Genomic DNA, 23,416 nt, shown 5'->3' on the forward strand with positions numbered 1-23,416 from the left:
TGTTCCAAATAGTATTCAGAAACAAAGTTAAAATAATGAGAGGAAATTTCCAAATGACCGCACAATTTTGAACTTGCACAGAAATATGAATTTTTCTTTTTAATCTCTATTCCATAGAACAATTCACTGTAGACAGACTGAGTTGAAGTTTTCTTCCTTCTTTCAGGAAGAAACTTTATTATATGCCTCAATCAGCTTACGAATTTGCATATGCTATACATATCCACTGTACATAATGAATATGAATACTCTAATAAAAGAAAATAGTCTGTGTTTGGCTTTGAATGCTTTGCAACAACAATGGCATCACTAAAACAAAAGGTAAAACGGGCAACACAGCGGTTTCCTTACCTCTTCAGTTAGCATCATGTTAGCAGAAAGTTATGTCTGCTTTTACTACATAAGTAATGCCATTGCCATCCATATGTTTCATTATTAATCTTATTTATACCAAATCTACTGAAACTGGTGAATAACGCAAGGGACCTTGATAGGGTTCAGGCACTTTGACATTTTGCAATAAAGGGGACATCTTCAATCCAAGGATCTGAATCTCTGGGTTTGAGTGCCCGTTCAGAAAAACATCTGTCACCTACAAAAATATGTAACCTTTTAAATCTTTACCTACAAAATCATCTAATCAGATCATTTTATACATTTTTCCATGACCAAGATTCTTCATAGTTTAAATGATAGATACTTACCAGTGAGCATCCAAAAAGTTTAAGCAACCTCAGTGAGAAGCAGCTATCTACAATGAAACCCAACTCGTTGTCTGTCAAATTCCGGCACCAAGATAGATCTAGGGTATGCAAATTTTTTGCATGCCTCGCAAGTGATATGGTTGTGTGGTGGCCAACCTGGATTAAACCAAATGTGTCATCCAGTCAGAAAATGAAATATTATGAATAAGATTTCGTTGGTCATCACAACCCAAAAGTTAACTGAAAACCAAATAGAATAAAGATTAAGAACGACCTCAATTAGTTAAGTAATATTCAAGGGTCAGTTGAATTGACAATGTCTTCCTTCAATTGGCCAATTGGGGGCAGAGCTTAGTTTCATATTATTCCATAACAGAACCAAGCAAATAACATAGAGTATCACTTCACATCAAAGAACTTTCATATTTTGTTTATAATTATCATATAAGCTTTACTTTGTTATTTATGAATTTAGTTTTTGCAGAAAATAAATTGCAGCATACAATGCATGTTGAAATCTCTGTTTGAGTAAAATTATAGAGAAGCAGATTCACTTTGAACACAATCTACTAATTTTTTTAGACTAAAATGATACTAATTAATTAATCCTTTTATGAGCACAGAGAAGACTTTCCAGCATGTCACTGTTCTAATGCGTTGAAAGTGAACGATGCTTACACAGACATACAAGCCAATGGAGAGCAAGTCCGCAAGGAAGTATAGCAACATACCTTCTTAATATTGTTAAGTGAAAGTTCTTTCAAGGACTCTCCAGTAATCTCCAAGAATGCAGCAATTGCTTCATCACTGTAGTGGAGAAAAGGTTGTGTTAGATTTACCCAATGATGAGAATTCATAAGAGGTCAAGAATAATCACCATTCCAGGACACACCAATTGTATCATGCATAAATGGTAATAATAAGAGATAAACAGAAGGATGTCCACAAATCCCCGAATATAAAGGACATATTTGACTATTGATAGTCCAAGACTTCATTCAAGAAAGGAATGTGTCAATCAGAAGAAACACTCCTGACATTCCGAAAGCTACAAAATCAATACCAATTCATGCAATACCCTAAAACTGGTTATGGTGAAATGTGATCCCCTATCCCTAGCTACAGAATCTGATGCATCTTAAGGAAGACAGGGACAACAGAAATCTAACTCAGAGTCTTGGAAGCCATCAGAGCAATGTTCAAAAAGGACTGGAAATTAATTATTAACCATTCCTACAGAGAATTCATATTGTTGCAAAAAACAAAGATAACCATCTTATATAAAAGCTATAAACTCTTGTACGCGAGTCATCTCTTGCAAAGATCAGACAGATTACGGAAAAGTGTCTACAAAAAGCAATATGCAAATGTATGATGAGACAGCGGAAATAGCAGAAAACAAGAAAACACCTGAATAGATTGCGGCAGAGCTTCAATGTACGAAGTGCTTGACAACTATTTGTAAGATATCCTAAGGATAAATCTGTCAATTTGTCCAAGTTCATAAGATCAAGTGCACACAACCCAGGACAGTGTTCAGCAATGACTTTTATCGATGCATCAGTCAATTTTCTGCACGTTAAGAAAACATAAATCAACAAGCTGAAGTGAAAAATAATTTTTAGCAATGAAAGATAATGAGGGATTCAGAGTTTCAGATTTCCTGCCAAATATCATTCCAAGTTAGGAAGAATTAACAAAGTTACAAATAATGGTTATGTCATTCTCAAAGAGTGATTAACAGTCAACCAAAGTTAGAAATAATGATTAATCCATGCTCAAAGAGTGGTCAATGGTTAACAAAACATTAATTGGATCAACCATACAGTTATTTGAGGAAAGCATCAGTTCTCAGGAAAATTACAGACATGAACAGTTCCCAGAGTAATTACTGTACTTACCTACAGTCTTTGAAAATAAGCTCCTTCATGTTGTGACCACATGCAATGATGTAATTCTTGATAAATTCATCGGAGACAGTTTGAATGCCAGCCAATGACAACACCTCTAAATGTTCAAGTTTCTTCAGTCCTGGCACAATTTGTGCAGCATCAATCATTAGGCAATCATCTAGATACAACTCTTTCAAAAGGGATCCCAATGAATCAGCCAAAATATTAATACTGGCAGATGAGAGAAGGGAGCACTGGCTTAGGTTAATGGATCTCAGTGCTGGTGCAGAAGAAACTAGCACATGCAACCCCTTATCTGACAGGCGGCACGCACCACTGAGGGACAGGGTAATTAACTTTGGCAACCACCTTGGTGACTGTCTCAAAGTACCAAGTAATGCATAATCAGGTATACACCTTCCACACTGGTCAAGCTGCAGCACCTACTTCACAAGTAAACACATAACCTGAAGTCAGATTGACAAGATTTTTTAAAATAAAACCCGAAAGAAGTTAGCTATTCATAAACAAAAACATAAACTGCCCTGCACTGTGATGCTCAATGGAATTCAACATTCAACAACAAAATATAAATCTGTCATGTCATAGTAATAGAAGTATCATTTGTCGTGTATGAAACACTAAACAGGTACCAAATTGATTTGACAACAAACACACCTCCAATCTTGTAGTGTCACACGTTTGAAAAGATTTGGCAAACTGTTCCTCCGTCAACCAAGAACAGTCTTTTATCCGAATCTCAGTGGGAGAGCCACTGAGAAGAAGCTCAAGAAATCGACTATTCATCTTTCTCGAGTCACAGAGCAGCTTGGAAAGCTTGCGTCTCAGCTCATCTGGTACACCCTCAAGCGAAACCATTGCATCAGCATTATTCGCAAGAATTTCAAGGCACAGTTCTTGAAGAGAAGGCACCAGAAAAAACCTCTTCTCCCCCCCTTGTGGATTCCTCTTGGGAACCCAGGCATCACACACCTTCTTCTTCATAGCTCGATCCTTGATCGCCTTCATGGCAATCGAAAATGGAGTTTCGGAATCGTCAATGTTTCCTTGAGGATTAAGATACAATGATGTCCCTTCATCTCCAACCTCCGAGTCGTCGAACCGAGCATAGTGAGTGGCGTTTCTCTTCGCTATCACTCGGAAACGTTCCATGTTCCTATTCCTTCTGTAAAAACTCATTGGTACATAGTGTAAATCATGATTCTCATTCTTAGGTTCCATGTCGTCGTCGTCAAAGTCGTCGGCGTTATCGTGAGAATTCAGCGCTAAACCTAATTCAGCTTCACGAAGAGCCTTAGATATAAAATCAATTTCAAACACTGGCCGTTTCCCTTGCTGATCTTCTCCTCCTCCTCCTCCGTGATTGTGATCAGCGATGGGTCCTCCAGGATCCTGGGAGAGAGGAGGAGGAGGAGAAGGGTTTTGAATTTCAAAGGTGGCGTGGTGTTGATCATCAGAGCCGTGGGTGGCGGCATTGCTAATCCTGCCGCGCTTGATGGATATGGCAGTGTCGAAATAATCAACGGAGGGGACATCAATTCCTCTCTTGAGAGTGGTGTTGGCGTTGGATCCGTAGTGAGGGAGAGAGGGCGAGGGTTGTTCGAAAAAACTGTCGATGAGGGCGTCAATGTCGGAATCGGAATCGGAATCGAAATTGGGAGGATGGGAGGGTGGGGAATTGAGATTTGGAATTGGATTAGTGGTGGCCATGATTGGATAGAAGAAGGTTGTTGTTGGAGGTGATCGATGGGGTTAGGGGTTAGGTGTTAGGGTAATTTTGTTGTGTTTGGTTGGTGGGCACGCGAGAGTGAAGAAGAGAAAGAGAGGGGTGGGGAATATAAAGGCTTGCTTGGTGGGCCTTAGCATCAATCAACTTGTGCTTATTGTGTGTGAGAGAATTCAGAAACAGATTTGGGAAACAAACAAACAGAGAATAGAAACTTCTCCCGTACACCTTCCCTGTGCTCTGCTTTTTTGTTTTTTCTTTCCACTTTCACACCACGCCTTCATCATTTCCAGACTAGAGCCTTTGATATAATCTCAAGTCAAATTAATCCCCATGTTTCCTAGTTTCCATATGCCATTATGTCTTCTTCTTCTTTTTTCTTACTTTCTACGATTTCCCTATACAACTCTTCCAAATTAAAAACAACAACTATTTATTTCAGTTTCGTAGAGCATAAACATTGACAACCACGTTTGTTTAAGGTATGATTTAAATTTAATTTAATTTAAATAAATAAACAAATATATAAATGTACATATTTATTTAATAAATCAGTAGTCCAAATCATATTAAATTCAATTTCATTCAACAATATTAACGCATAATCATTCAACTCAATGTGTAAATGAATTTTAATGAATGTGTTCTAGGTATTGATTCAAAGAATATTTAATATTATTGTTTATAATATTCATGAGACAAAAATATTCAATGATTATTTTAACAATTAAAGGTGTTTAATACAATACATGAAAAAGTATTTAATAGTTATTACTTTTCAACAATAAATTAAAAAAATTAAATCCATTGAACATTTTTTAATTAATATTCTCTAAACATTCTATTAAAAATATCAGTCAACATAATAATACATTCAACAACAAAAAGTCAACACAACAATATCCGAATATGAGTCTAATGTTTATATTTGATAATTACTTAAATACCATATATGTCCTTTTATCTCAATTTGAATTTTCAAACCTATTTTCATTTAATTATTTGTTATAAATTAGAATTTACAATATGAAAAGTTTTATTCATATCCTATGGATACTCACAATCGATAGGATGAGTACTTGCTTGGTAAGAATGGATTCAAAGCCGGGTATTTACTAGAAAAAACTTGGTAGGAATAGGTTTGTATATTTAGACTGTGTTTGATAAATTATCATAATAATTTATAAGTTATTTTGACTACTTATAAGTTGGTTTAACCAAAATAGATTTGCTTAATATATGAATTTATTTTTATAATTCTGTTGGAAAAACAAAAGTACACTGGAGTTTTGGGTTGGCTGTCACGTAATTTAATTTAATATTCTATCAAATAGGATTTGGAGGAGTTGGCTTGTAATTCTTATCTGGTTTGAGACACTTCTTGTGTTAATAGCCAATCTTATTAATAAAATTTAATTTTACCTTTTAAATAAACATACAATATTTGTTTTGGGAGACAAAATCATTGCTTATGATATATTTAAAAAATAAATTATATTATAAATAGAAAAAACTAATGAATTGAAATGTAAAAATAATATATTAAAATAAAATTATAAACATCTAAGTAAATTATATACTCCTTTCGAATTGAAATATATATATATATATATATATATATATATATATATGTAATGGACTGTAAATTTTAAGTGATTTTATTTTATTGAATGATATTATCTCGGAAGTATTTTTTATTAATTAGAGTTTATTTTATTTTTTGTTGAAAACAATTAAATTTTTATTTCCAACAATTTTTTTCATATGCAATTAAATGTTGTGTGATGTTCATATGAACGAAACGAAGAATATCGATCACGATGAACAATGTTCATCATTTCATGTTTTTTTAGAACAATTCCGAGGTTCTACATTAATTAGAACAGTTTAGAACAATTATGAGATTCTGCATAAATTCTTCAAATTTTCTTAATCATGGTTCAATTTTTTTTAAAACAGACTTAAATATAGTTCAGTTGATATGCTAAATTGTTAGCCTGTTAGAATAATTTTATTTCATTTATTTTCATCTATTTAATTATATTTTGAATCCATGATCTTTATTTTATCCATTTATCATTAAATCAATCTTATAACCTCTATCAATAAAGTTAAGTTTGTTAGAAGATAAGAAAATTTAGTTACTCATAGGCTAGCTAGGACATTTATTTCGTATGTTGGTCCTTGTTTCTTTGATCAAGTTTCCTTGTATTGTTTAATAGATCATGAATGAAATACAATAAATCTATTATTTTTAAAAAACGTGACTCATACTAAACTGGGACTAAGAACTTACAGTAATTTGTATAAAAATATATGTTTAACTTCCTTTATCATTCTTATGCCGCAAAATGGTACTACTATTAACGAAAAGACTTTTATGTATATTACTGAGTGTGCGAATTAACTTGTATGTGTTGATTGTTTTAATTTAATTAATAATTTTGAATTTGAGTTTTAAGTATATAATTATGTTATCATACCTTTCTTTCTATAAAAAATATACTTCAATGTTAAATATTTTAATTTTAATTACTTAAAAATTAAAACATTTATAATTGTATTTTATTTTTAATCGAATGAATAGTATTTATTAAATATTGCATTTTCCCCTTATTCAATATTTTAATATATTATAAAAATTTGAAAAAAAAAACATATTGAGTGTTGTCGAGTTTTCTGAAACCATTAATTATAAAATATTCACGACCTAAATTAAAATTTGTATTAAAACATTGTATATTATATAATTATATTATTTACAAACTAATAAGAATCCCATTTTTTTATATATATAACTCTTGAGAATACAATATATAATTAAGGATTTACTATTTTTCTCTAAATTTTTAAGATTTTTATCTTTAAGAACATATTATAGGAGAAAAATATATTTTATATGAAAGTGAAAAGATTAAAATTAAACCGTATTTTCTTTAATTCGTATAATCAAATTAAATTTTAATTCTTCATGTATAATTTATATAATTCAGATTTAATCATCATACTCTCATATAAAATATTTTATCTCAAAATATGTCCTGTTTTATGTTTAATCTATAATTTAAATTTTGGTCCGTCAAAGCCATTGAATTTCTTCCATTGCTACTTCTAGGGCCCATTTATTTGTGGTTAGTAAAAAAACAAACATGTTTAATAAATAAGCAGTTTTTACGTGTTTTTAAATATATTTTTTTTTTTACTTTTTTCTTCTAAAAACCAAATTTTATCTACTGTTAGTTTAAAACCACTTTTTATAAGTTTAAACAGGGCTGACCTTAAGATATGTTTATTTTAATTTTACAAAAGTTGTAAATTATAATATAAAATTATGTGTTAAAATGCATAAAATAAAATAAATTATTACTTTAAAAGTTATAAATATCATGTGTGTATTTCAATACAAATTCAACAAATAAAATGAGATAAAAGTAAAAATAAGACTTTTGATCCTTTGATAATTTTTCCCCCTCAAAAAATCCTTTTTTTTTACCTACAATTCAAACATGCTTTTAATCTTTCCAAAGTGTTTGGTCGGAAAAGACTTTGATATGACATTTTTTATTTATCGTATGTGAATTGAGATAAACTAATGTTGTTTATTAAGAAGGTTTGAAAAAAATTTGTCAACTTTATTTATCAAATAGGCTTAGGAATAAGTCGACTCATTCTGTTTTGACCTATCCTTTTTATGAGTGGGTTGGTGGGTTGACGAGTTGATCTATCATTTTTTTTTAAATATATTGAAGCATATGTATAATATTAATATTTCTCGACAAATACAAAAATACTTGTTTTTATCAACAAAAACAATAATATTATTAAAAATGATTTTTGGCACAATGAGTGAAGTTGAAAATTAAAATCACGAAAAATAGTTGACTACATATCATTATCTCAACCCTTGCGCATTCCAATCAAGAACAAACAATAATTCCCTTTGTATAAAAGTAATTCTTATAACTCATTTGTAGGAGGAATTGATATAAGTTACTCCATGTAATCTTCATATTCACTCATATGTGTTTGGGCTATGTGGTTAAGAGTCGTTTGTGGATTCATCGAAGTTAATGCATTGTTAAATATGCATGCTTTCATTATGGTAGGGGCATGAATTGTAGGATACAATATAGCTTTTACATATAAACACTATAGTATTTTTTTGGTGATTTTGTTATTTAAAAAAATAAATAAAAGCAAGGTATATATACATAATTAAAAAAAAAAAACCAGACTAATGGACCAATCCGCCCCCAACTCGCTTCGCTAGGTTGACAGGCTAAACAGATTAGGCCGAAGCGGATTGATGTCTCCACCCCACCCGGCCAAATTTATGTGGGGCTCACATTACTATCCTAAATGGGTTTGGTAAGTATATACCTAATATTTTATTGCCATCAATATAAAAGTGTTACGGTGGATTCAATATGCTACTAGTATTTTATTACAAGTAAATATAAAGTCACATATGCTATTCCAATATTAAAAGCACATAATGTTATGTATATCCTTTTATAGTTTTAACTATTTAAATAAGATATAATATATATTCATTATTCTTTTTTTAGAATAGTTAGATATTTTTTCCTAAATTACTCTCTCAAGTGTATGCAAAATTCATTTTCGAATCTGGATCATTACACATTACACTCTTTTGTGGTGCGTTCATCTTGAAAGGAAAGAAAAAAATATATACCGGAAAAAATAAAAAATAAAATCAAAGAAGCACAAAATAACTATACAAATTGGGTGTAAAAATTTCAAAATTGCTTTTAACTCGATAGCTTAAAGTCAATATCTGTTCTGCAGTCAAAATACATGTCCATTATTCCACGCTCACCAATCCTTTTTGTATGCGTGAAAGCTTTATCCAGCTAACAACGCGATACTATAATTTCAGAATCAGATTAACAATCCATCAATGGTTGTCAATAACAGGTACTAGTAGCAATTATAGGTTGGTAGTTTCAAACTAGGCTTTCCGGTTCCAAAATCTTAATTTCTCAGATTTTTTTTTATATTCTTCAATATTCATTCATCCACCGACATTATCAACCACTTGTTTTTTAGAAAAATATATCAAAGATTAGAAAACTATGTCAATAATATTAATAAAACAGTTTAATTAGTGAAATTGTGCGTCATTCTATTATTTCCTCTTTCCTTTCACATTGTAAAGCTTGTTTATGAATATCTCTTCCGTGAATGCGAATAAATAATTCTTTTCCACAAAAAAGGTTTAGCTTTGTTAAGTTTTGAGGGTTAATCAGGATCAAGGCAGATTTTACCACTTGGTTTGTTTGTGCAGAAAATGAAAGGAATAGGTAGAAGATAAATGAAAACTTTTGAAATATATTTGCTTGCTCTTGTAGTAAGAATGGAAAGAAAGTTTTTATTGTTTAGATTCCCCATAGAAAGTTTTTATTGTTTAGATTCCCCATAATTTTTATTCACTCATAATAATTGAAAAGAAAACATGGGAAATGTTCTTTTTGTAAAATGAAAATATCGTATTAGAGAATCAACAACAAATAACATAAGTGATTTTTGTTCTATAACTAGGTAATATAAAATTTGAATCCCAATTAATTATTAGATATAAAATAAATTAAATTCAGAAAAAACACTCATTTTATGTATTATTATATATGTATATATATATATATATTTCCTTTCTATCATATTTCTTATACAATTAAATAAGAGAAAAAACAACTCTTACATTTTTTTTCCTATCAAATCATCTAACTTTCTATGCATTTTGTTTCTTTTCATTTTTTCCCCTTTCTTTACTGAATTGAAAAAACATAAAATATGTTTCACAAGAGATTTGGAAAATTTATAAATTCCTTTCACTAAGTTAGTTTTACCCTACACACCCAAACGGTACCCAAATTATGTCCTTGTAAGGTAATATTAGTATGATTCTTACCAAAAAAATATTTGGTGAAAGATGATTTTTACCAATTTAACCATGTTGATTATTTATAATATTTCTTTAAAATCAGAGTAGAAACTCGAATTTTATTAATTAGTTAATATTAGTACATCCTAAAACAGACACGCACAACTACCACCTTTCCTTAATTATAAGTAGCAGTCATGTCAATTAGTATCACAGACACGAATCATCACCATCCTCAAGTTTGAGACATTTTGTTTTTCAATTTTTCTTTTCCAAGTAGAAAAGAAAGGACCAGGAAGGAACAATCTTTGAAGCAGTGCATATGTGATATGTCCCGAATTTGAGACGCGTAATAAAGAAGAGAGAGAGAGAGAGAGAGGAAAATGAATAAATAGTACAAATATACAAGTGCAGAGAAAAAGAAGCTTCACTGTTAACTCCAAATGGCGATATTCTCTGAATCGAATCACCATCACAACACTTCCGATGGGGTCTCCCAGCGAGTCAACAGTCCGCGTTTCTCCGGTCCAATGACTCGCCGCGCCCACTCCTTCAAACGTAACAACAGCAGCAACAATAGCAACAACACCGCCACCACCACCTCCCACGGCGGCGGCGGAGGCAGTGGCGGCGTCGAGATTGAGCTTCAAATCAACTCGCCCAGATCGGAGGAAGCGTCGGAGGGTGTGCCGGTGGGGAAGCACAGCCACCATCACGTGACCCAGAGAGTGCACGTGAGAGGGTTGCTGAAGAAGCCCCTTGCGTCCATCGTTGAGGATTTGGGGTTGAGAGAAAGGAAGAAAATTGGGCACTGGATGTTCTTAGTGTTCTGTGGGGTGTGCTTGTTCATGGGTGTTCTCAAGATATGTGCCACTGGTTGGCTTGGATCTGCTATTGAAATAACTCAATCCAATAAGGTTAGCACCATAGAATTATCTTACTCTGCCAGCTGGCAAGTTTTAACTGTTAACCGACATTTATTGATGATGTTATGATTCTTAGTGTGATAGCGGTTTATCAAGTTTTTGGAAGACTGGTGCCAAAATTTTAACTTTGGCAGGAGCTGAGTTTTTTTTATGTATAAATTTGTCTGGAGTGGGGGCTTTGTCTATTTTATTATGCTTCTTGTGGATCTATTTTTGTTGCTGCAGAAAGTTTGCGATAGTTCCTTAAATTTGATTTAGTTTCATCTGATCTAGACATCCGTTGTCGAAATTTTGGTGTTATTTATAAAAAATCTTCAATTCTCATGAGCGAAAAATGTAATTTTGCAAAATGTGGGATTTCTTATTCAGCTTTTAGTTTGTGAGCTTTTTTTCTAAAACTGGGCACTTTGCCTTTTTATTCGTGTCCTTTTGTGAGTATTGGTAATTTGTTTTTGTGTTTGGAACTATCTGGTTTTATTTGAGCAACTGGGTTGTTTGGACTAGCAGCGGGAATGCCCCACTTTCTAAACTGTTGCAGAATATTATATAATTTATGTCCCACATTTTAACACAACTTAATTGAGTTTATCCATTTGGTGGAGGCGTCTTGTGCACCAGGTTGTGAATTTATTGGTGTTTAATGAAGATAGTGAGTTACTCATATTGTCCAATTGTGAAAATAAGCTATGTAGATATCCGGAAGGGAATAAGAAGTAGATATATCATGATCTGATATGAAAACTATTTGCATGTATTCTATTGTCTTACTATAATATTTTTTGGGGTGGGGTGGTGTTTGTATCTCTTGTCTTACCCAGTAAATTATTTTACCATTTTATCAGGAACTATCTGACTCCATTCCTAGTCTAACTCTAATGGACAAAAGCTCCCTTGGTTATGCATATAGGGGGGGAGCAAGTGATGTTGAACGAACATTAAAAACAGTAGCAACAGGAGTAGACGGCAGCCATACTGCCATGACTGAAGTAAGTCCTGTATCTCAAGTTTATGGACTTAATTTTGTTTGGTTCTCAAATAAAACAAGGAAATACATTGCATGAAAAGAAAATGGTTGTTTATAGGCCTATAAAGATATGTCTTTGCCTCTTTGTTTATGAAAGTTTGCTTTTTATTCAGGATTCAGGGATCTGGTCCAAACCCAACAGTGACAATTTCACCAAATGCATAGATCTTCCAAGTAATCATAAAAGTATGAAGTTTTATCATCAAGTACACTCCTTTCTCTTGTCATGCAATGGGTTGGTTGTTCCAAGATTTGTCTCTTATCACTTTCAACATTCTTTTTTGGCAGAGCTAGATGCAAAGACCAATGGCTACATTTTTGTAAATGCAAATGGTGGCCTGAATCAGATGAGATTTGGGGTCAGGCTGTGTTCATTTCTGATGGTAAATTATAGAAAGTTAGGTGGCAAGCATAACCTAATTTCTCAATATACATTTGAATGCAGATATGTGATATGGTTGCTGTTGCTAAGATTGTGAAGGCTACACTTGTTCTTCCTTCTCTTGATCACACCTCCTACTGGGCTGATGACAGGTATTTTTCCCCTTTCCTAATATGTAATTAGATAATTGGATCTCTTAACAAATGTACAGTGTCCTTGGTTCTTACTAGCCTAAAACAATACTCCCTCCGTCCCTAAATATAAGACTCTTTTCAAGTTGTCTTTTGCATTAATTATTTTTTGACCCAAGTACCCTTTAATAATTTACAATAAATGCTATATATTTAAAATATAAATACATTATCTCTCTTATAAGGATTGGATAAGAAGATTAGCACACATTAATTAATTAGGTGTGAAAGCAATTAAGTAGAAAGAGAGATTATGAGTCCCAATAAACTTAAGGGTAATTTTGGCAAAATAATACAAATTGTTAACAAATTTAATGTTACTAACTATATTAACCAACTTTCTTAAAGGGTGTGAATTAGTTAAAAAGTATTTAGAGACGGAGAGAGTATTTAGTTTCAAGTAATGGTGATTATCTCGATGAATTGACATTGATATAAGATACAGTGTTATTCATGTTCAAATCATGGCATAGTAGAACTGCAGATGATTAACTACGTGCAAGAGATGCTGTAGAAATATAGCTTTATTCCTTTAGTACTTCTGCATCATTTTTTAGTAGCATGCCATCAATTGCAATTCTACAATCAACATCTTTTCTAGACAATTATAACAAGTTTTTCTTTAATGGAAAGGGTACTGTTGGCAGAAAGATCTGTTTGGTTTTCCTAATCTCTCATTTATGTATTCTACCTTTTGCTATCATTTTTTCAAATTATCACTGTTATCAAGTGATGGGTTTCCATTCTCCTGTTGAATACAGAACTTAATTTGTTTCAATATATTTGCAGTGGCTTCAAGGATTTGTTTGATTGGAAGCATTTTATTAATATGCTGAAGGATGATGTCCACATAGTTGAGAAATTACCTCCCGCCTATGCTGGAATTGAGCCTTTCCCAAAAACTCCAATATCTTGGTCAAAGGTCAGCGTAACCTGTCTACTCAAATTACTTCTTTTTCAAATCTGGAAAGATATGTCTGATTAATTGATGTTTTGCATTCTTATTGAAGTCAGTCATCCATCCACCTGGTCTTTTAGGTTGCCAGTTGAGATTTTAAGAACATGAAAGTATCACTATCAAATGATAGCTTTATATATGCCATCATATTTATTTTGAATTGCATTGTGTTATAATGCTTGAATTTTATGCACACCATATCATTGTATGACTTTTCATAATGTTTCTAATAACCATAATTGAATATATACATAATGCTTTTTTACAGGTTCATTATTATAAGACTGAGGTTCTTCCCCTCCTAAAGCAGCACAAAGTGATGTATTTCACTCATACCGATTCCAGGCTTGATAACAATGACATTCCACGTTCCATACAGAAACTAAGATGCCGTGTAAATTACAGAGCATTGAAATATTCAGCTCCAATTGAAGAACTTGGAAACACACTGGTATCTAGAATGCAACAGAATGGAAATCCTTATCTTGCCCTTCATCTGAGGCAAGTTCCAATTAATATTTCTGCCTCTCTCTCTCTCTCTCTCTCTCTTACTTTTTGTTATGCATACATATGAATTTGTCGGAGATAATCTAAGATGGAAAAGAAAGGGTTGGGAGAGGGGGATATGATCCAATTGGAAGACATGGGATTTGAGTCTCACATTGGAAGTGCGATATTTTGCTGTGGGATTTATAAGTTCCTGGGTGCTCTAGCTGCAAAGGTTAGCTTTTGTGGTATGGTTTTTCCAAGATTCTTATCAATTGGTGTTAGACCTTTTCACCATATCTCTTAGTTGCAAACGAGCATGAATGGTGATATTGACATAGCAATGTTTGCCTAGGACTAGTCAAAAGGTTAGTGGTAGAATATTTGGATCCAATTGCTATGTATGGACTTGAGCCCCACATTGGAAGAATGAAATTCTAGTGTGGGGTTTCCAAGAACTTAGAGATCACTTTTGTTGTTGGGTTTTCCCAAGCTGGATCCAGTGTTAAGAACCTATGGAATGATCTATTATTTCTTTGAAAAGTGATCTGTCACTTGAACCTACATGAATTTATAATAAGATCAAAGTAAAATAGCATGTTTCTTGGTGAAGGACCCATTGACATGGAAGTTTTCCTCATTTTGATCATGAAAATTTGGACATGGCTAGATTTTGTTTATGTTTAGAACTGCCTCCATATTGAACTTCTTTTTTTATTGAAAGTCAAAGATTTGGACCCTACAGTTCTTTTGCTGCTTATTGGCTGTTTGATTAATCATCAATGTTCATTTCAGATTGAATCAGATGTTTTGAACTGCAACTATATTTTTGCATATGATATGCACTTATAGTTTAAGTAACTGTCTGATTGAATTGGATTCCATAAGTTGTCTCATGGAATAAGAGTCCCAAGCATTACCCTAGTTTTGGACTCAATCGATGACCTCAGCTTCTCAACTTATAAAAATATTTGTATTCCTGCCAAGTTTGAATAAATATTATGCCTCTAACCTTATGTTATCGCAATTTGTTATAGATATGAGAAGGATATGCTTGCATTTACAGGCTGCAGTCACAATTTGACTGCAGAAGAAGATGAAGAAATGAGACAGATGCGATATGAAGTCAGTCACTGGAAGGAAAAGGAGATTAATGGGACCGAGAGGAGATTGCTTGGAGGTTGTCCATTAACTCCAAGGGAAACGTCCCTATTACTTAGAGCACTGGGTTTTCCATCACACACCAGGATTTTTCTGGTAGCTGGAGAAGCATATGGAAGAGGAAGTATGAAATATCTTGAGGATGATTTCCCCAACATTTTCTCTCATTCCTCTCTGTCCTCTGAAGAAGAGTTGAATCCTTTCAAGAATCATCAGAACATGTTGGCTGGTTTAGACTATGTTGTTGCCCTTAAGAGTGATGTATTTCTCTACACTTATGATGGAAATATGGCAAAGGCCGTACAAGGTCATAGGCGCTTTGAAGACTTCAAGAAAACCATCAATCCAGACAAGTAATATATTCGTAACCTTATTTCTTCTTCATTACTTCAACATTGATGATTTAGTGATATGCATTTTAGATCTGTGGCAACTGATTCTTGTTCATTCTCACTATAGTTGATTTCAATGGTTGATGCAGGATGAATTTTGTTAAACTTGTTGATCAGTTGGATGAAGGAAAAATTTCATGGAAAAAGTTCAGCTCCAAGGTAAAAAAGCTTCACACAGATCGAATTGGTGCTCCATATCCAAGGGAGCCTGGAGAATTTCCAAAACTGGAGGAAAGTTTTTATGCAAATCCTCTGCCAGGATGTATTTGTGAAACAAGATAGTAGTAGAGACTTCCCTGAAGGTTGTCTGTCTTTTGATGGAATGGCCGAGCTGTAATCAAAAGGCGATGTGGCTATGCCGTGATATTTTTTTAACCCTTCTGTCTTGAGGAGATAGCAATGTGCTGGGCTATCCGGTAAGGTGCTATTAATTGCCTGGCTGTTGGGATAAGATTACAAATGGCCAAGGTGGGGGCAAGAATCTGAGATTCCTAGCTACATTATTAAAATTAAGGATCAAGCACGGACAGGCCTGAGTATACCACTGTCAATACAATAGAAATTAAACACCTTACATTTTTAAGCAAACCTCATCTCTAACCTCACTTTTGAATGATTTCTTTCTTTCTTTCTTGATTAAATTTTATTCATTACTTGTACCAATAGCAAGGGGTGGGACTGAATAAGTTGTATTCTTATTGTACAATAAGATGAAAATAAAAATCTAGTTTTTATTGATATGAAGTTCTTTTAAACAGATTTGTTTAGAAGAGTAATACTAGCAATGTATTCTTTAAAATATTTATTTTAATAATTGTTTATTTATTGTGTGAAATTCATGTGGAGTTCATCAGATGAAGGAACGTCTTTATATAAACTTTTATCTAATAATAGTATATTGAAAATACGAGTTAGAGATATTTAATAGGTCGTATATAAATTTTACTAAATAATAGTGTAAAAAAACTACATTAGAAATCGTCTTGCTAGCAATGCTGTTATTTATAATACATCACCCCATGTGCTCAACAGTGATGTATCCATAAAAAAACATAAACAGCTCATTGAATTTCTTCTTTCCTTGTGAGTTGAAGACAGAACATGTGTTTTGTTTTAAAAATCTGGGTCAAATTCAAACATCTGCTCCATTTCATATTATGAAAATAAAATACGATAACGAAACATTCCTTATTACTGCATAAAATACTTGTAAGACCTAGTACTTAATAATAAGTGGGATTCACGGATTTTTGGAAAAAGCAAATTTAAATTTCTAAATTGTTGGATTACAACTGCAAGTGGTCTAGAAAAAATTGTTGGAACAATGAGAATAGGCCACATATTAAATTCATCTCATAGCTCAATTTTCTCAAGTACGAAATCATCTGCTTCAACTGAAACTTGATAACAATAAACATCACAACAACAATAACCAAATCAGCTTAAGTTTATTACTCAACTACAAAGCCTGCTGAAAGAAGAGTTCTACCTACACATGCATACTAAATCCAAATTGTAGACCAAGGAGATAAATAAACTTAAAGGTAATAGACAATATGCTTGCTTGACTTCAGTCTCTTTCATGGATAACTTCCCATGGTTTAGCCTGAGCCTCCAAGTACACCCTTAAGCTTCTTCACCAGAGCAGCATCAAGGAAAGTGGTTTGTACTATCAATGGTGTGGGGAAACTACTTTTGAACAAAGCGAAGTCCAGAATTTGTAGACCAGGATTGGAGCTACTGAAGCTTACAATTGCCAGGGCTGAAGATTTGCCTGCATTGATTTGGAAATGAAGCAAGCCTTGAGGGAATGCCATAACATCCCCCTTCTTAAGAGTTTTGAGGTAGACAATGTTGGCAGAAGAAATGAATCCAGCTAGGATGCTCCCTTCAATTACAACAAGTAATTCTGAAGCTCCAGGATGAGTGTGAAGTGGTATAACTCCACCTGCTGCTAAGTCCAAACGTGCTGCGGAAATGCCAAGACCGTTGAGACCAGCAAACTGAGCATCAAATGCAGGGGTCACTGCAGCTTTGATAATGTTTGAGGTGTTACCAGCAATGCCAAGGCCACTGTAAGCAAAATCATCTGCTGTGACCTTTGAAGGCTTCTTGCAGGAATATCCTGCAGGTCCAATAGGACCTGCATAATCTGCAACACAGAAATCTAGGACAGAAGCATGGGAGAAAGAGAGAAGAGAAAAAATGAGGGAGATAATGAGAATCATCGTTTATTGTAGATTGGTATGTTCTCAACTTAACTCTGAAGTAGTATTGATAAGGGGTTTGGTTACATTATATATTGTTAGAGCGGGGAGGGCATGGACCTCTTTTTTACCATTGCCATTGATTGAATTGCTTCAATATGGTTTAAAATGGATAGATTTTTCTCACCTATATCTATAAACGACAGAATTTGAGCTAGGATTGATGCATGTGAATGTCAACTTTTTCCCTAGATAACAACAAGGACCTACTTTTTGTTTGAATGCAATGGAAAACAGGCATCTTTCGAGTATCTTCTTTTACTGTAAAAGATATTATTTCTTCATGTGGTCAGTTGCTCTAATTTGCATGCGTGATTATTGGTACTGACTTAAACTCAAATCTCCTTCTGGTTAATGTGGTTCTTTTTAATTCCGGGTCAATCTGTCTTAAGTGAACATTGAACAAACATGCTCATTGTGATATTCATATTTATGCAGAACTTAGTAATGGACGAATAGAGATAACAGTAAAAGCACTGGGGGTTTAAGGGTAAAAGTGAAAATGTAATATTTGGACACAACAAAATTTAAATCCATTGACAATTTTTCGTCTAATCTTTGTAGTGTTTTGTAGCCAAATATATTTTTATTTTCCTAACCTTAACATTATCAACTACTCAACCAATAGATTGTTTTGTGGCATTATTATCTACAATCTATTTTCATCAACTAGAGTTTCCATTGAGTAGTGTTATGTTTCCTCATCTCAACTTGTGTCTAGATTAAGTGATCAAACAGATGAAATCACAAAATCAATTAGGGAAAAGGATTGCCGAGTCAATAAAGGGGGTTTGGGTAGTTATTTTGTATATCTAATCTCAGTGCCGCCATTGTACCAAAATAAAAATATAGTATTAGTAGTGAATTTGATTTTTAATTATACTTCTAGGACTAGATGGGGTGAACAATTAAACTTATCTTTACTATTTGAAACAACCGGTACACGTGCCACAATTACTTTTTACTATCCTAAATGGAATCATTTAAGGACTGAACCTGCTGATTGTTATACAAAGTTGTTTATTCCGTTACTATTAATTCGAGTTGGGGTCTACTTAAGTGAAACAGTTATTCAAATTTTACCATGTCCAAAAAACATTTTCTCTTCTCGACTACTCAATCATGATCTGTAAATGATGGGAAAATACCATGAGCCTTCTGTAACACTCAACATGTTCAACAGACAGCCTCTGAACGAAATAAATTACATTGGTATTTTCCACAGGTTCATATTTGAATGACTCTTATGGTGCCCTGAGGATCATAAGCAAATGATTAGTTAGCTAGTAGCCGGTAATCATGTCAAAATATCAACTATTCAATGATTTGGGGGGGAGGAAAGAAAATAGAAAAAAGGTGAAGTGCATTTCAGATCAGATCCTCTACACTTACTATTTATGTTATCCAAATGAGCTAACTCAAGAATGGACATTCATTTTTTTTTTTACTTTTCTACTTACCAAACCACTGAAACCAGAGTGTAAATGTAATGTTAAATGTTATCCAGATGTATAGGATATGTAGTAAAAAATGAAGAACATATGGTCCACATTGCAAAAGAAAGAAATTAAGGGCATAAAAAGACATTTTGACAGCTATCCCTTCTGTAAGTCTTGTTTACGTGGACATATATATGCGGTTGGCTTAAATTCCCCATCTTCTAGGGAACCTGGCAAAAAAGTCTACTTGTTGTTGTGTCCCGTGACTTGCAACTGAAGAATGAAAGATCTTCATATAATTTAATCATCTTTGCATCCCTTGCTCTTGGTCAATGGTCCCTCCTACAATGGCAAAGCGCTTCAAAATACTAAGGATAAGGTTCTCATTGACGAATCAATAGTGGCCATTCACTACCTACCAAATTCAACAAAAGGGTGGCTTTGATATCATTTTCATTGTCATAACGTCAATGTCCTTGTCGATTGCGTCTCTGAGATATTGCCAAGAGAAGCACTGCATGACTGCTAAAATTGTCAGAGATGATGAACCCAAAATAGATCTCTCAAGAAAAAAGGTGCAGGTTTCTCATATGTGTACAAATTATTCATGAGGCCATGCACGTTCCTTACCTTACCTATGTCTTCCATTTTTTTAAATCCGTTGAGTTAAAAAAATTCAATGATTCTACAGTCTAGCAGAAAGAAATCATCGTGCGGTAACTGACATTAGAAATTGATTGAATAGGCAAATAAAAAATCAGGACGTAGAGGATGTATGAATTATTTCTTAATTAGGGAAAAGTGGAGTGCTGAGTACATGTACCACAAGAGCATATACACTATAAACACTAATATGTCTTAGACAAGTCACAATATTTTCCACATTCAGTTTGGAGGGATATTTATTAATATAAGAAGATATGAATTATCATTTGTCGTATTTTTATGTCGGGTCACATTATTTGTGGTACAAGAAATGGAGGGATATTTATTAATATAAGGAGATATGAATGATCATTTGTCGTATTTTCGTATCGGGTCACATTATTTGTGGTACAAGAGTTGATAAATCATTAAACACAGAACCCAAAATTAAGACTACAGACATGTAAGATACATCATTGGAAATTGCTCTCTCCACCCAGCAAATAGGGGTGGATAAACGGACCCAGGTCCATGGACTAGCACGGGAGGCTCGCGGTCCGCGTGGGTAACAAACTAATTTTTTTAAACGATCCATGGTTATGTCGTATTTTTGGGTTCGCCCCGCTTAACCCACGGACTAGTGCATTTTTTGGCCTTATTACAATTAATTTTGATTTAATAATGTATTTTTTTTACATATATAAATTTTAAATAAAAATCATAGGTTTCATAAAAATTTATATATGTAAACAAATTAATTATTAGATCAAAATTAATTGGTATAAAATTTATTATATAAATTTATATGTGTATTAAATATATATTAAAAATTTTAAATGTTATATATAGTGACATTAATAATGTTATAACATAATTGATCAATTAATTTAATTAATTAGAGCGTGTGCTACATATTTGAGTCCTATATGAGATTCTGTGAAACCTTAAAGACTTCTTAATGGAACAAAGTTTGTGGCAGAAAAAACTTAGATGATTAACAAATTAGACAAGTTAGAATGTATCAAGTTACTTTTAGTTCAAAAAAATCATTTAGAACAATGTAAATATGTAGATCAAACAAGAGAGTTCTCATTATTATCATTTTTTTCAGGGCAAATAGCTTATGTTATTTTATTCTAAATGAAATACCGAATACAAATAGGAATGAAATTAAAATGTGCATACTGGCATAAGATCTAAACATCCTAACAAGTATACGAGTCACCTGATTTGCTTCTCTTAAACTCAACTAAAGAGTTTTGGATGTTATGAACATTATATAGAAAGCCAAATGGACATTAAAAATTTAAAATTAAGGGCGTACGTGCACTTAGATAGTTACTTAATTTGTTTAGGTTGTTCCGTTGAGGAAAGGATAATCCGTGTAGCCTATAACAGGATCTTGAGTGTAAAATGTGTTCCTGTTATACTTTGTGAGAGGTGCATGAAGCTTGAGCCTTAAAACCAAGTCTGGATTGGAGATGAAAAGACGACCATAGGAAACCAAGTCAGCATGGCCTTGAGCAACAGCTTCCATTCCCGAGTCCCTAGTGAAAGCACCACTACACATCAATGTTCCCTCATAAGCCTCTCTCCATTTCTCCATCAAATGAGCTTCTTCCTTTTCACTCACTGACCCGGTTTGCGCCAAGAGTGTGAACCGAGGCTGAGTAACATGAAGATAAGCGAGTTTTGTGCTCACTTGTTTCTGCAAATTGTTGAGTCTCTCAATCACTGCTAAGCCTAGCCCAAGTGGGTCAGAGTCAAAGCCATCATTGAAATCAATTGCTGGTGAAATTCTGAGACCAACTCTTTCCGCTCCAATTGCAGAGACAATAGCTTCAACCACCTGCGTTAAGAACCTGCACCGGTTTTCTAGTGATCCACCATATTCATCTGTTCTATCATTGATTGCATCCTTCAAGAATTGATCAATGAGATACCCATGTGCTCCATGAATCTCGATTCCATCAAAACCTGTATATATATGCCACATAACATTTCATCATATATGCATGCCTTGATAGTTTAATAGTAAGAATTAATATAAAAAAGTACTAGTAGATGTTATTGAAACAAATTAACTAATAATATAATGAATTACCTGCTCGAATTGCATTAATAGCTGCTTGGCGATAATGGTGCACTATTTCAGATATCTCAGAGGTGGTAAGAGCATGAGGCTCTGGGTAGAAGCCATGGGAGCCATCGGGCATCAGAATTTTCCACTTGTCTGATATGGGTTTGCTGGTGGACGAAATGGGTGCAGCCCCACCAGGCTGATACACTGTTTCACAAGTAAAGCAATCAATGAAAGTGCAAAATTCTGAGTGAACAAACACAGATAACTGAAAAACTGAATGTCATACCATATCAAAAACATAATTAAGGATGTTATGATATACGCACATATTTGTGTGCAAAATTAAGAATGGAGTTCACCACCAACCCTTTTGGTATATTAAGTGTGTGTTTAAATGAGTGTTGAGAAAATTGATTTTGAAGTAAAATTTAGTATAATTTTGTTTTCTATCAGAGAAGATACTTAAAGTTATTTAATCTCAAAATCAAATATAAATTATTTTCCATTGTAAAATTAAACATATGAAAAATTTCTTAAAATCAATTATGCAAGTGAAATCAATCACACACTAAAATTTAAGAATAAAATTTTCATACAATACAATGCAAACAAAAGCTATGAAATTATTATTATTATTATTATAACCGATTAGAATCAGTTATGTAAGAATCTAAAAAAAAAGGACACCAAATTGAGGGTTAGAATAATTAAGGGGCATGGATGAATGTTACCTGGATGTGAAGCACGGCCAACATGCCAGAGTTGACAGAAGATAATGCTGCCTTTGGCATGCACGGCGTCCACTACATTTCTCCATGCCTCTACTTGTTCATCTGAATATATCCCGGGAACATGAGGAAATCTGCATGTGATCAAATTAAAGTGTTCTTAATTACTGATCAATCACAGCTTCTATATATCTGTAAGAAAATATAGTAGTAGTAAATAAAGAAAGAAGAAATGCAATACCCAGAAGAAGTGGGAGAGATCAAGGTGCCTTCAGTGATGAGGAATCCACCTAGTGTTGATCTTTGAGTATAGTATTGAGCATGCGCTGGCAATGGAATCCCATTGAGGGCTCTGCATCTGGTCATGGGAGCCAATACCACCCTATGAGAGAGGTTGAATTTCCCCATCTTGTATGGAGAAAATAAGGTAATGGAGTTATCTGCCATTGTTCTAGTGTCGATTGATATGTTGAATTATGCAATCAA

At 33.4% G+C, this 23,416-nt stretch overlaps 4 protein-coding genes across 4 annotated transcripts; 1 reads left to right on the forward strand and 3 right to left on the reverse strand.

Annotated features, from left to right (window-relative positions):
* Positions 1-73: 73 nt before the first annotated feature.
* Positions 74-4,634, reverse strand: LOC100798274 (F-box/LRR-repeat protein 3). Its single transcript, XM_003551075.5, has 6 exons — positions 3,275-4,634; positions 2,606-3,039; positions 2,115-2,276; positions 1,436-1,511; positions 705-860; positions 74-592 (listed from the first exon to the last, which is right to left on the reverse strand). The coding sequence occupies exons 1-6, from the start codon at positions 4,325-4,327 to the stop codon at positions 446-448; spliced, it is 2,028 nt and encodes a 675-aa protein (XP_003551123.1). The 5' UTR covers positions 4,328-4,634; the 3' UTR covers positions 74-445.
* Positions 4,635-10,330: 5,696 nt separating this feature from the next.
* LOC100801100 (O-fucosyltransferase 35) lies at positions 10,331-16,506 on the forward strand. The gene is made up of 9 exons (XM_003550569.5): positions 10,331-11,165; positions 12,017-12,160; positions 12,312-12,384; positions 12,487-12,557; positions 12,644-12,732; positions 13,561-13,693; positions 13,998-14,230; positions 15,253-15,729; positions 15,858-16,506. The coding sequence occupies exons 1-9, from the start codon at positions 10,692-10,694 to the stop codon at positions 16,048-16,050; spliced, it is 1,887 nt and encodes a 628-aa protein (XP_003550617.1). The 5' UTR covers positions 10,331-10,691; the 3' UTR covers positions 16,051-16,506.
* A 566-nt stretch (positions 16,507-17,072) lies between these two features.
* On the reverse strand, positions 17,073-18,140 carry LOC100800387 (germin-like protein). The gene has a single exon (NM_001358029.1). It carries the CDS (start codon positions 17,994-17,996, stop codon positions 17,370-17,372), a length of 627 nt encoding a protein of 208 aa, NP_001344958.1. The 5' UTR covers positions 17,997-18,140; the 3' UTR covers positions 17,073-17,369.
* Positions 18,141-21,220: 3,080 nt separating this feature from the next.
* On the reverse strand, positions 21,221-23,416 carry LOC100801998 (12-oxophytodienoate reductase 3). Its single transcript, XM_003551078.4, has 4 exons — positions 23,172-23,416; positions 22,934-23,064; positions 22,224-22,406; positions 21,221-22,096 (listed from the first exon to the last, which is right to left on the reverse strand). The coding sequence occupies exons 1-4, from the start codon at positions 23,375-23,377 to the stop codon at positions 21,471-21,473; spliced, it is 1,146 nt and encodes a 381-aa protein (XP_003551126.1). The 5' UTR covers positions 23,378-23,416; the 3' UTR covers positions 21,221-21,470.

Source organism: Glycine max, chromosome 17 (genome assembly GCF_000004515.6).
Source record: "Glycine max cultivar Williams 82 chromosome 17, Glycine_max_v4.0, whole genome shotgun sequence".
NCBI lineage: Eukaryota > Viridiplantae > Streptophyta > Magnoliopsida > Fabales > Fabaceae > Glycine > Glycine max.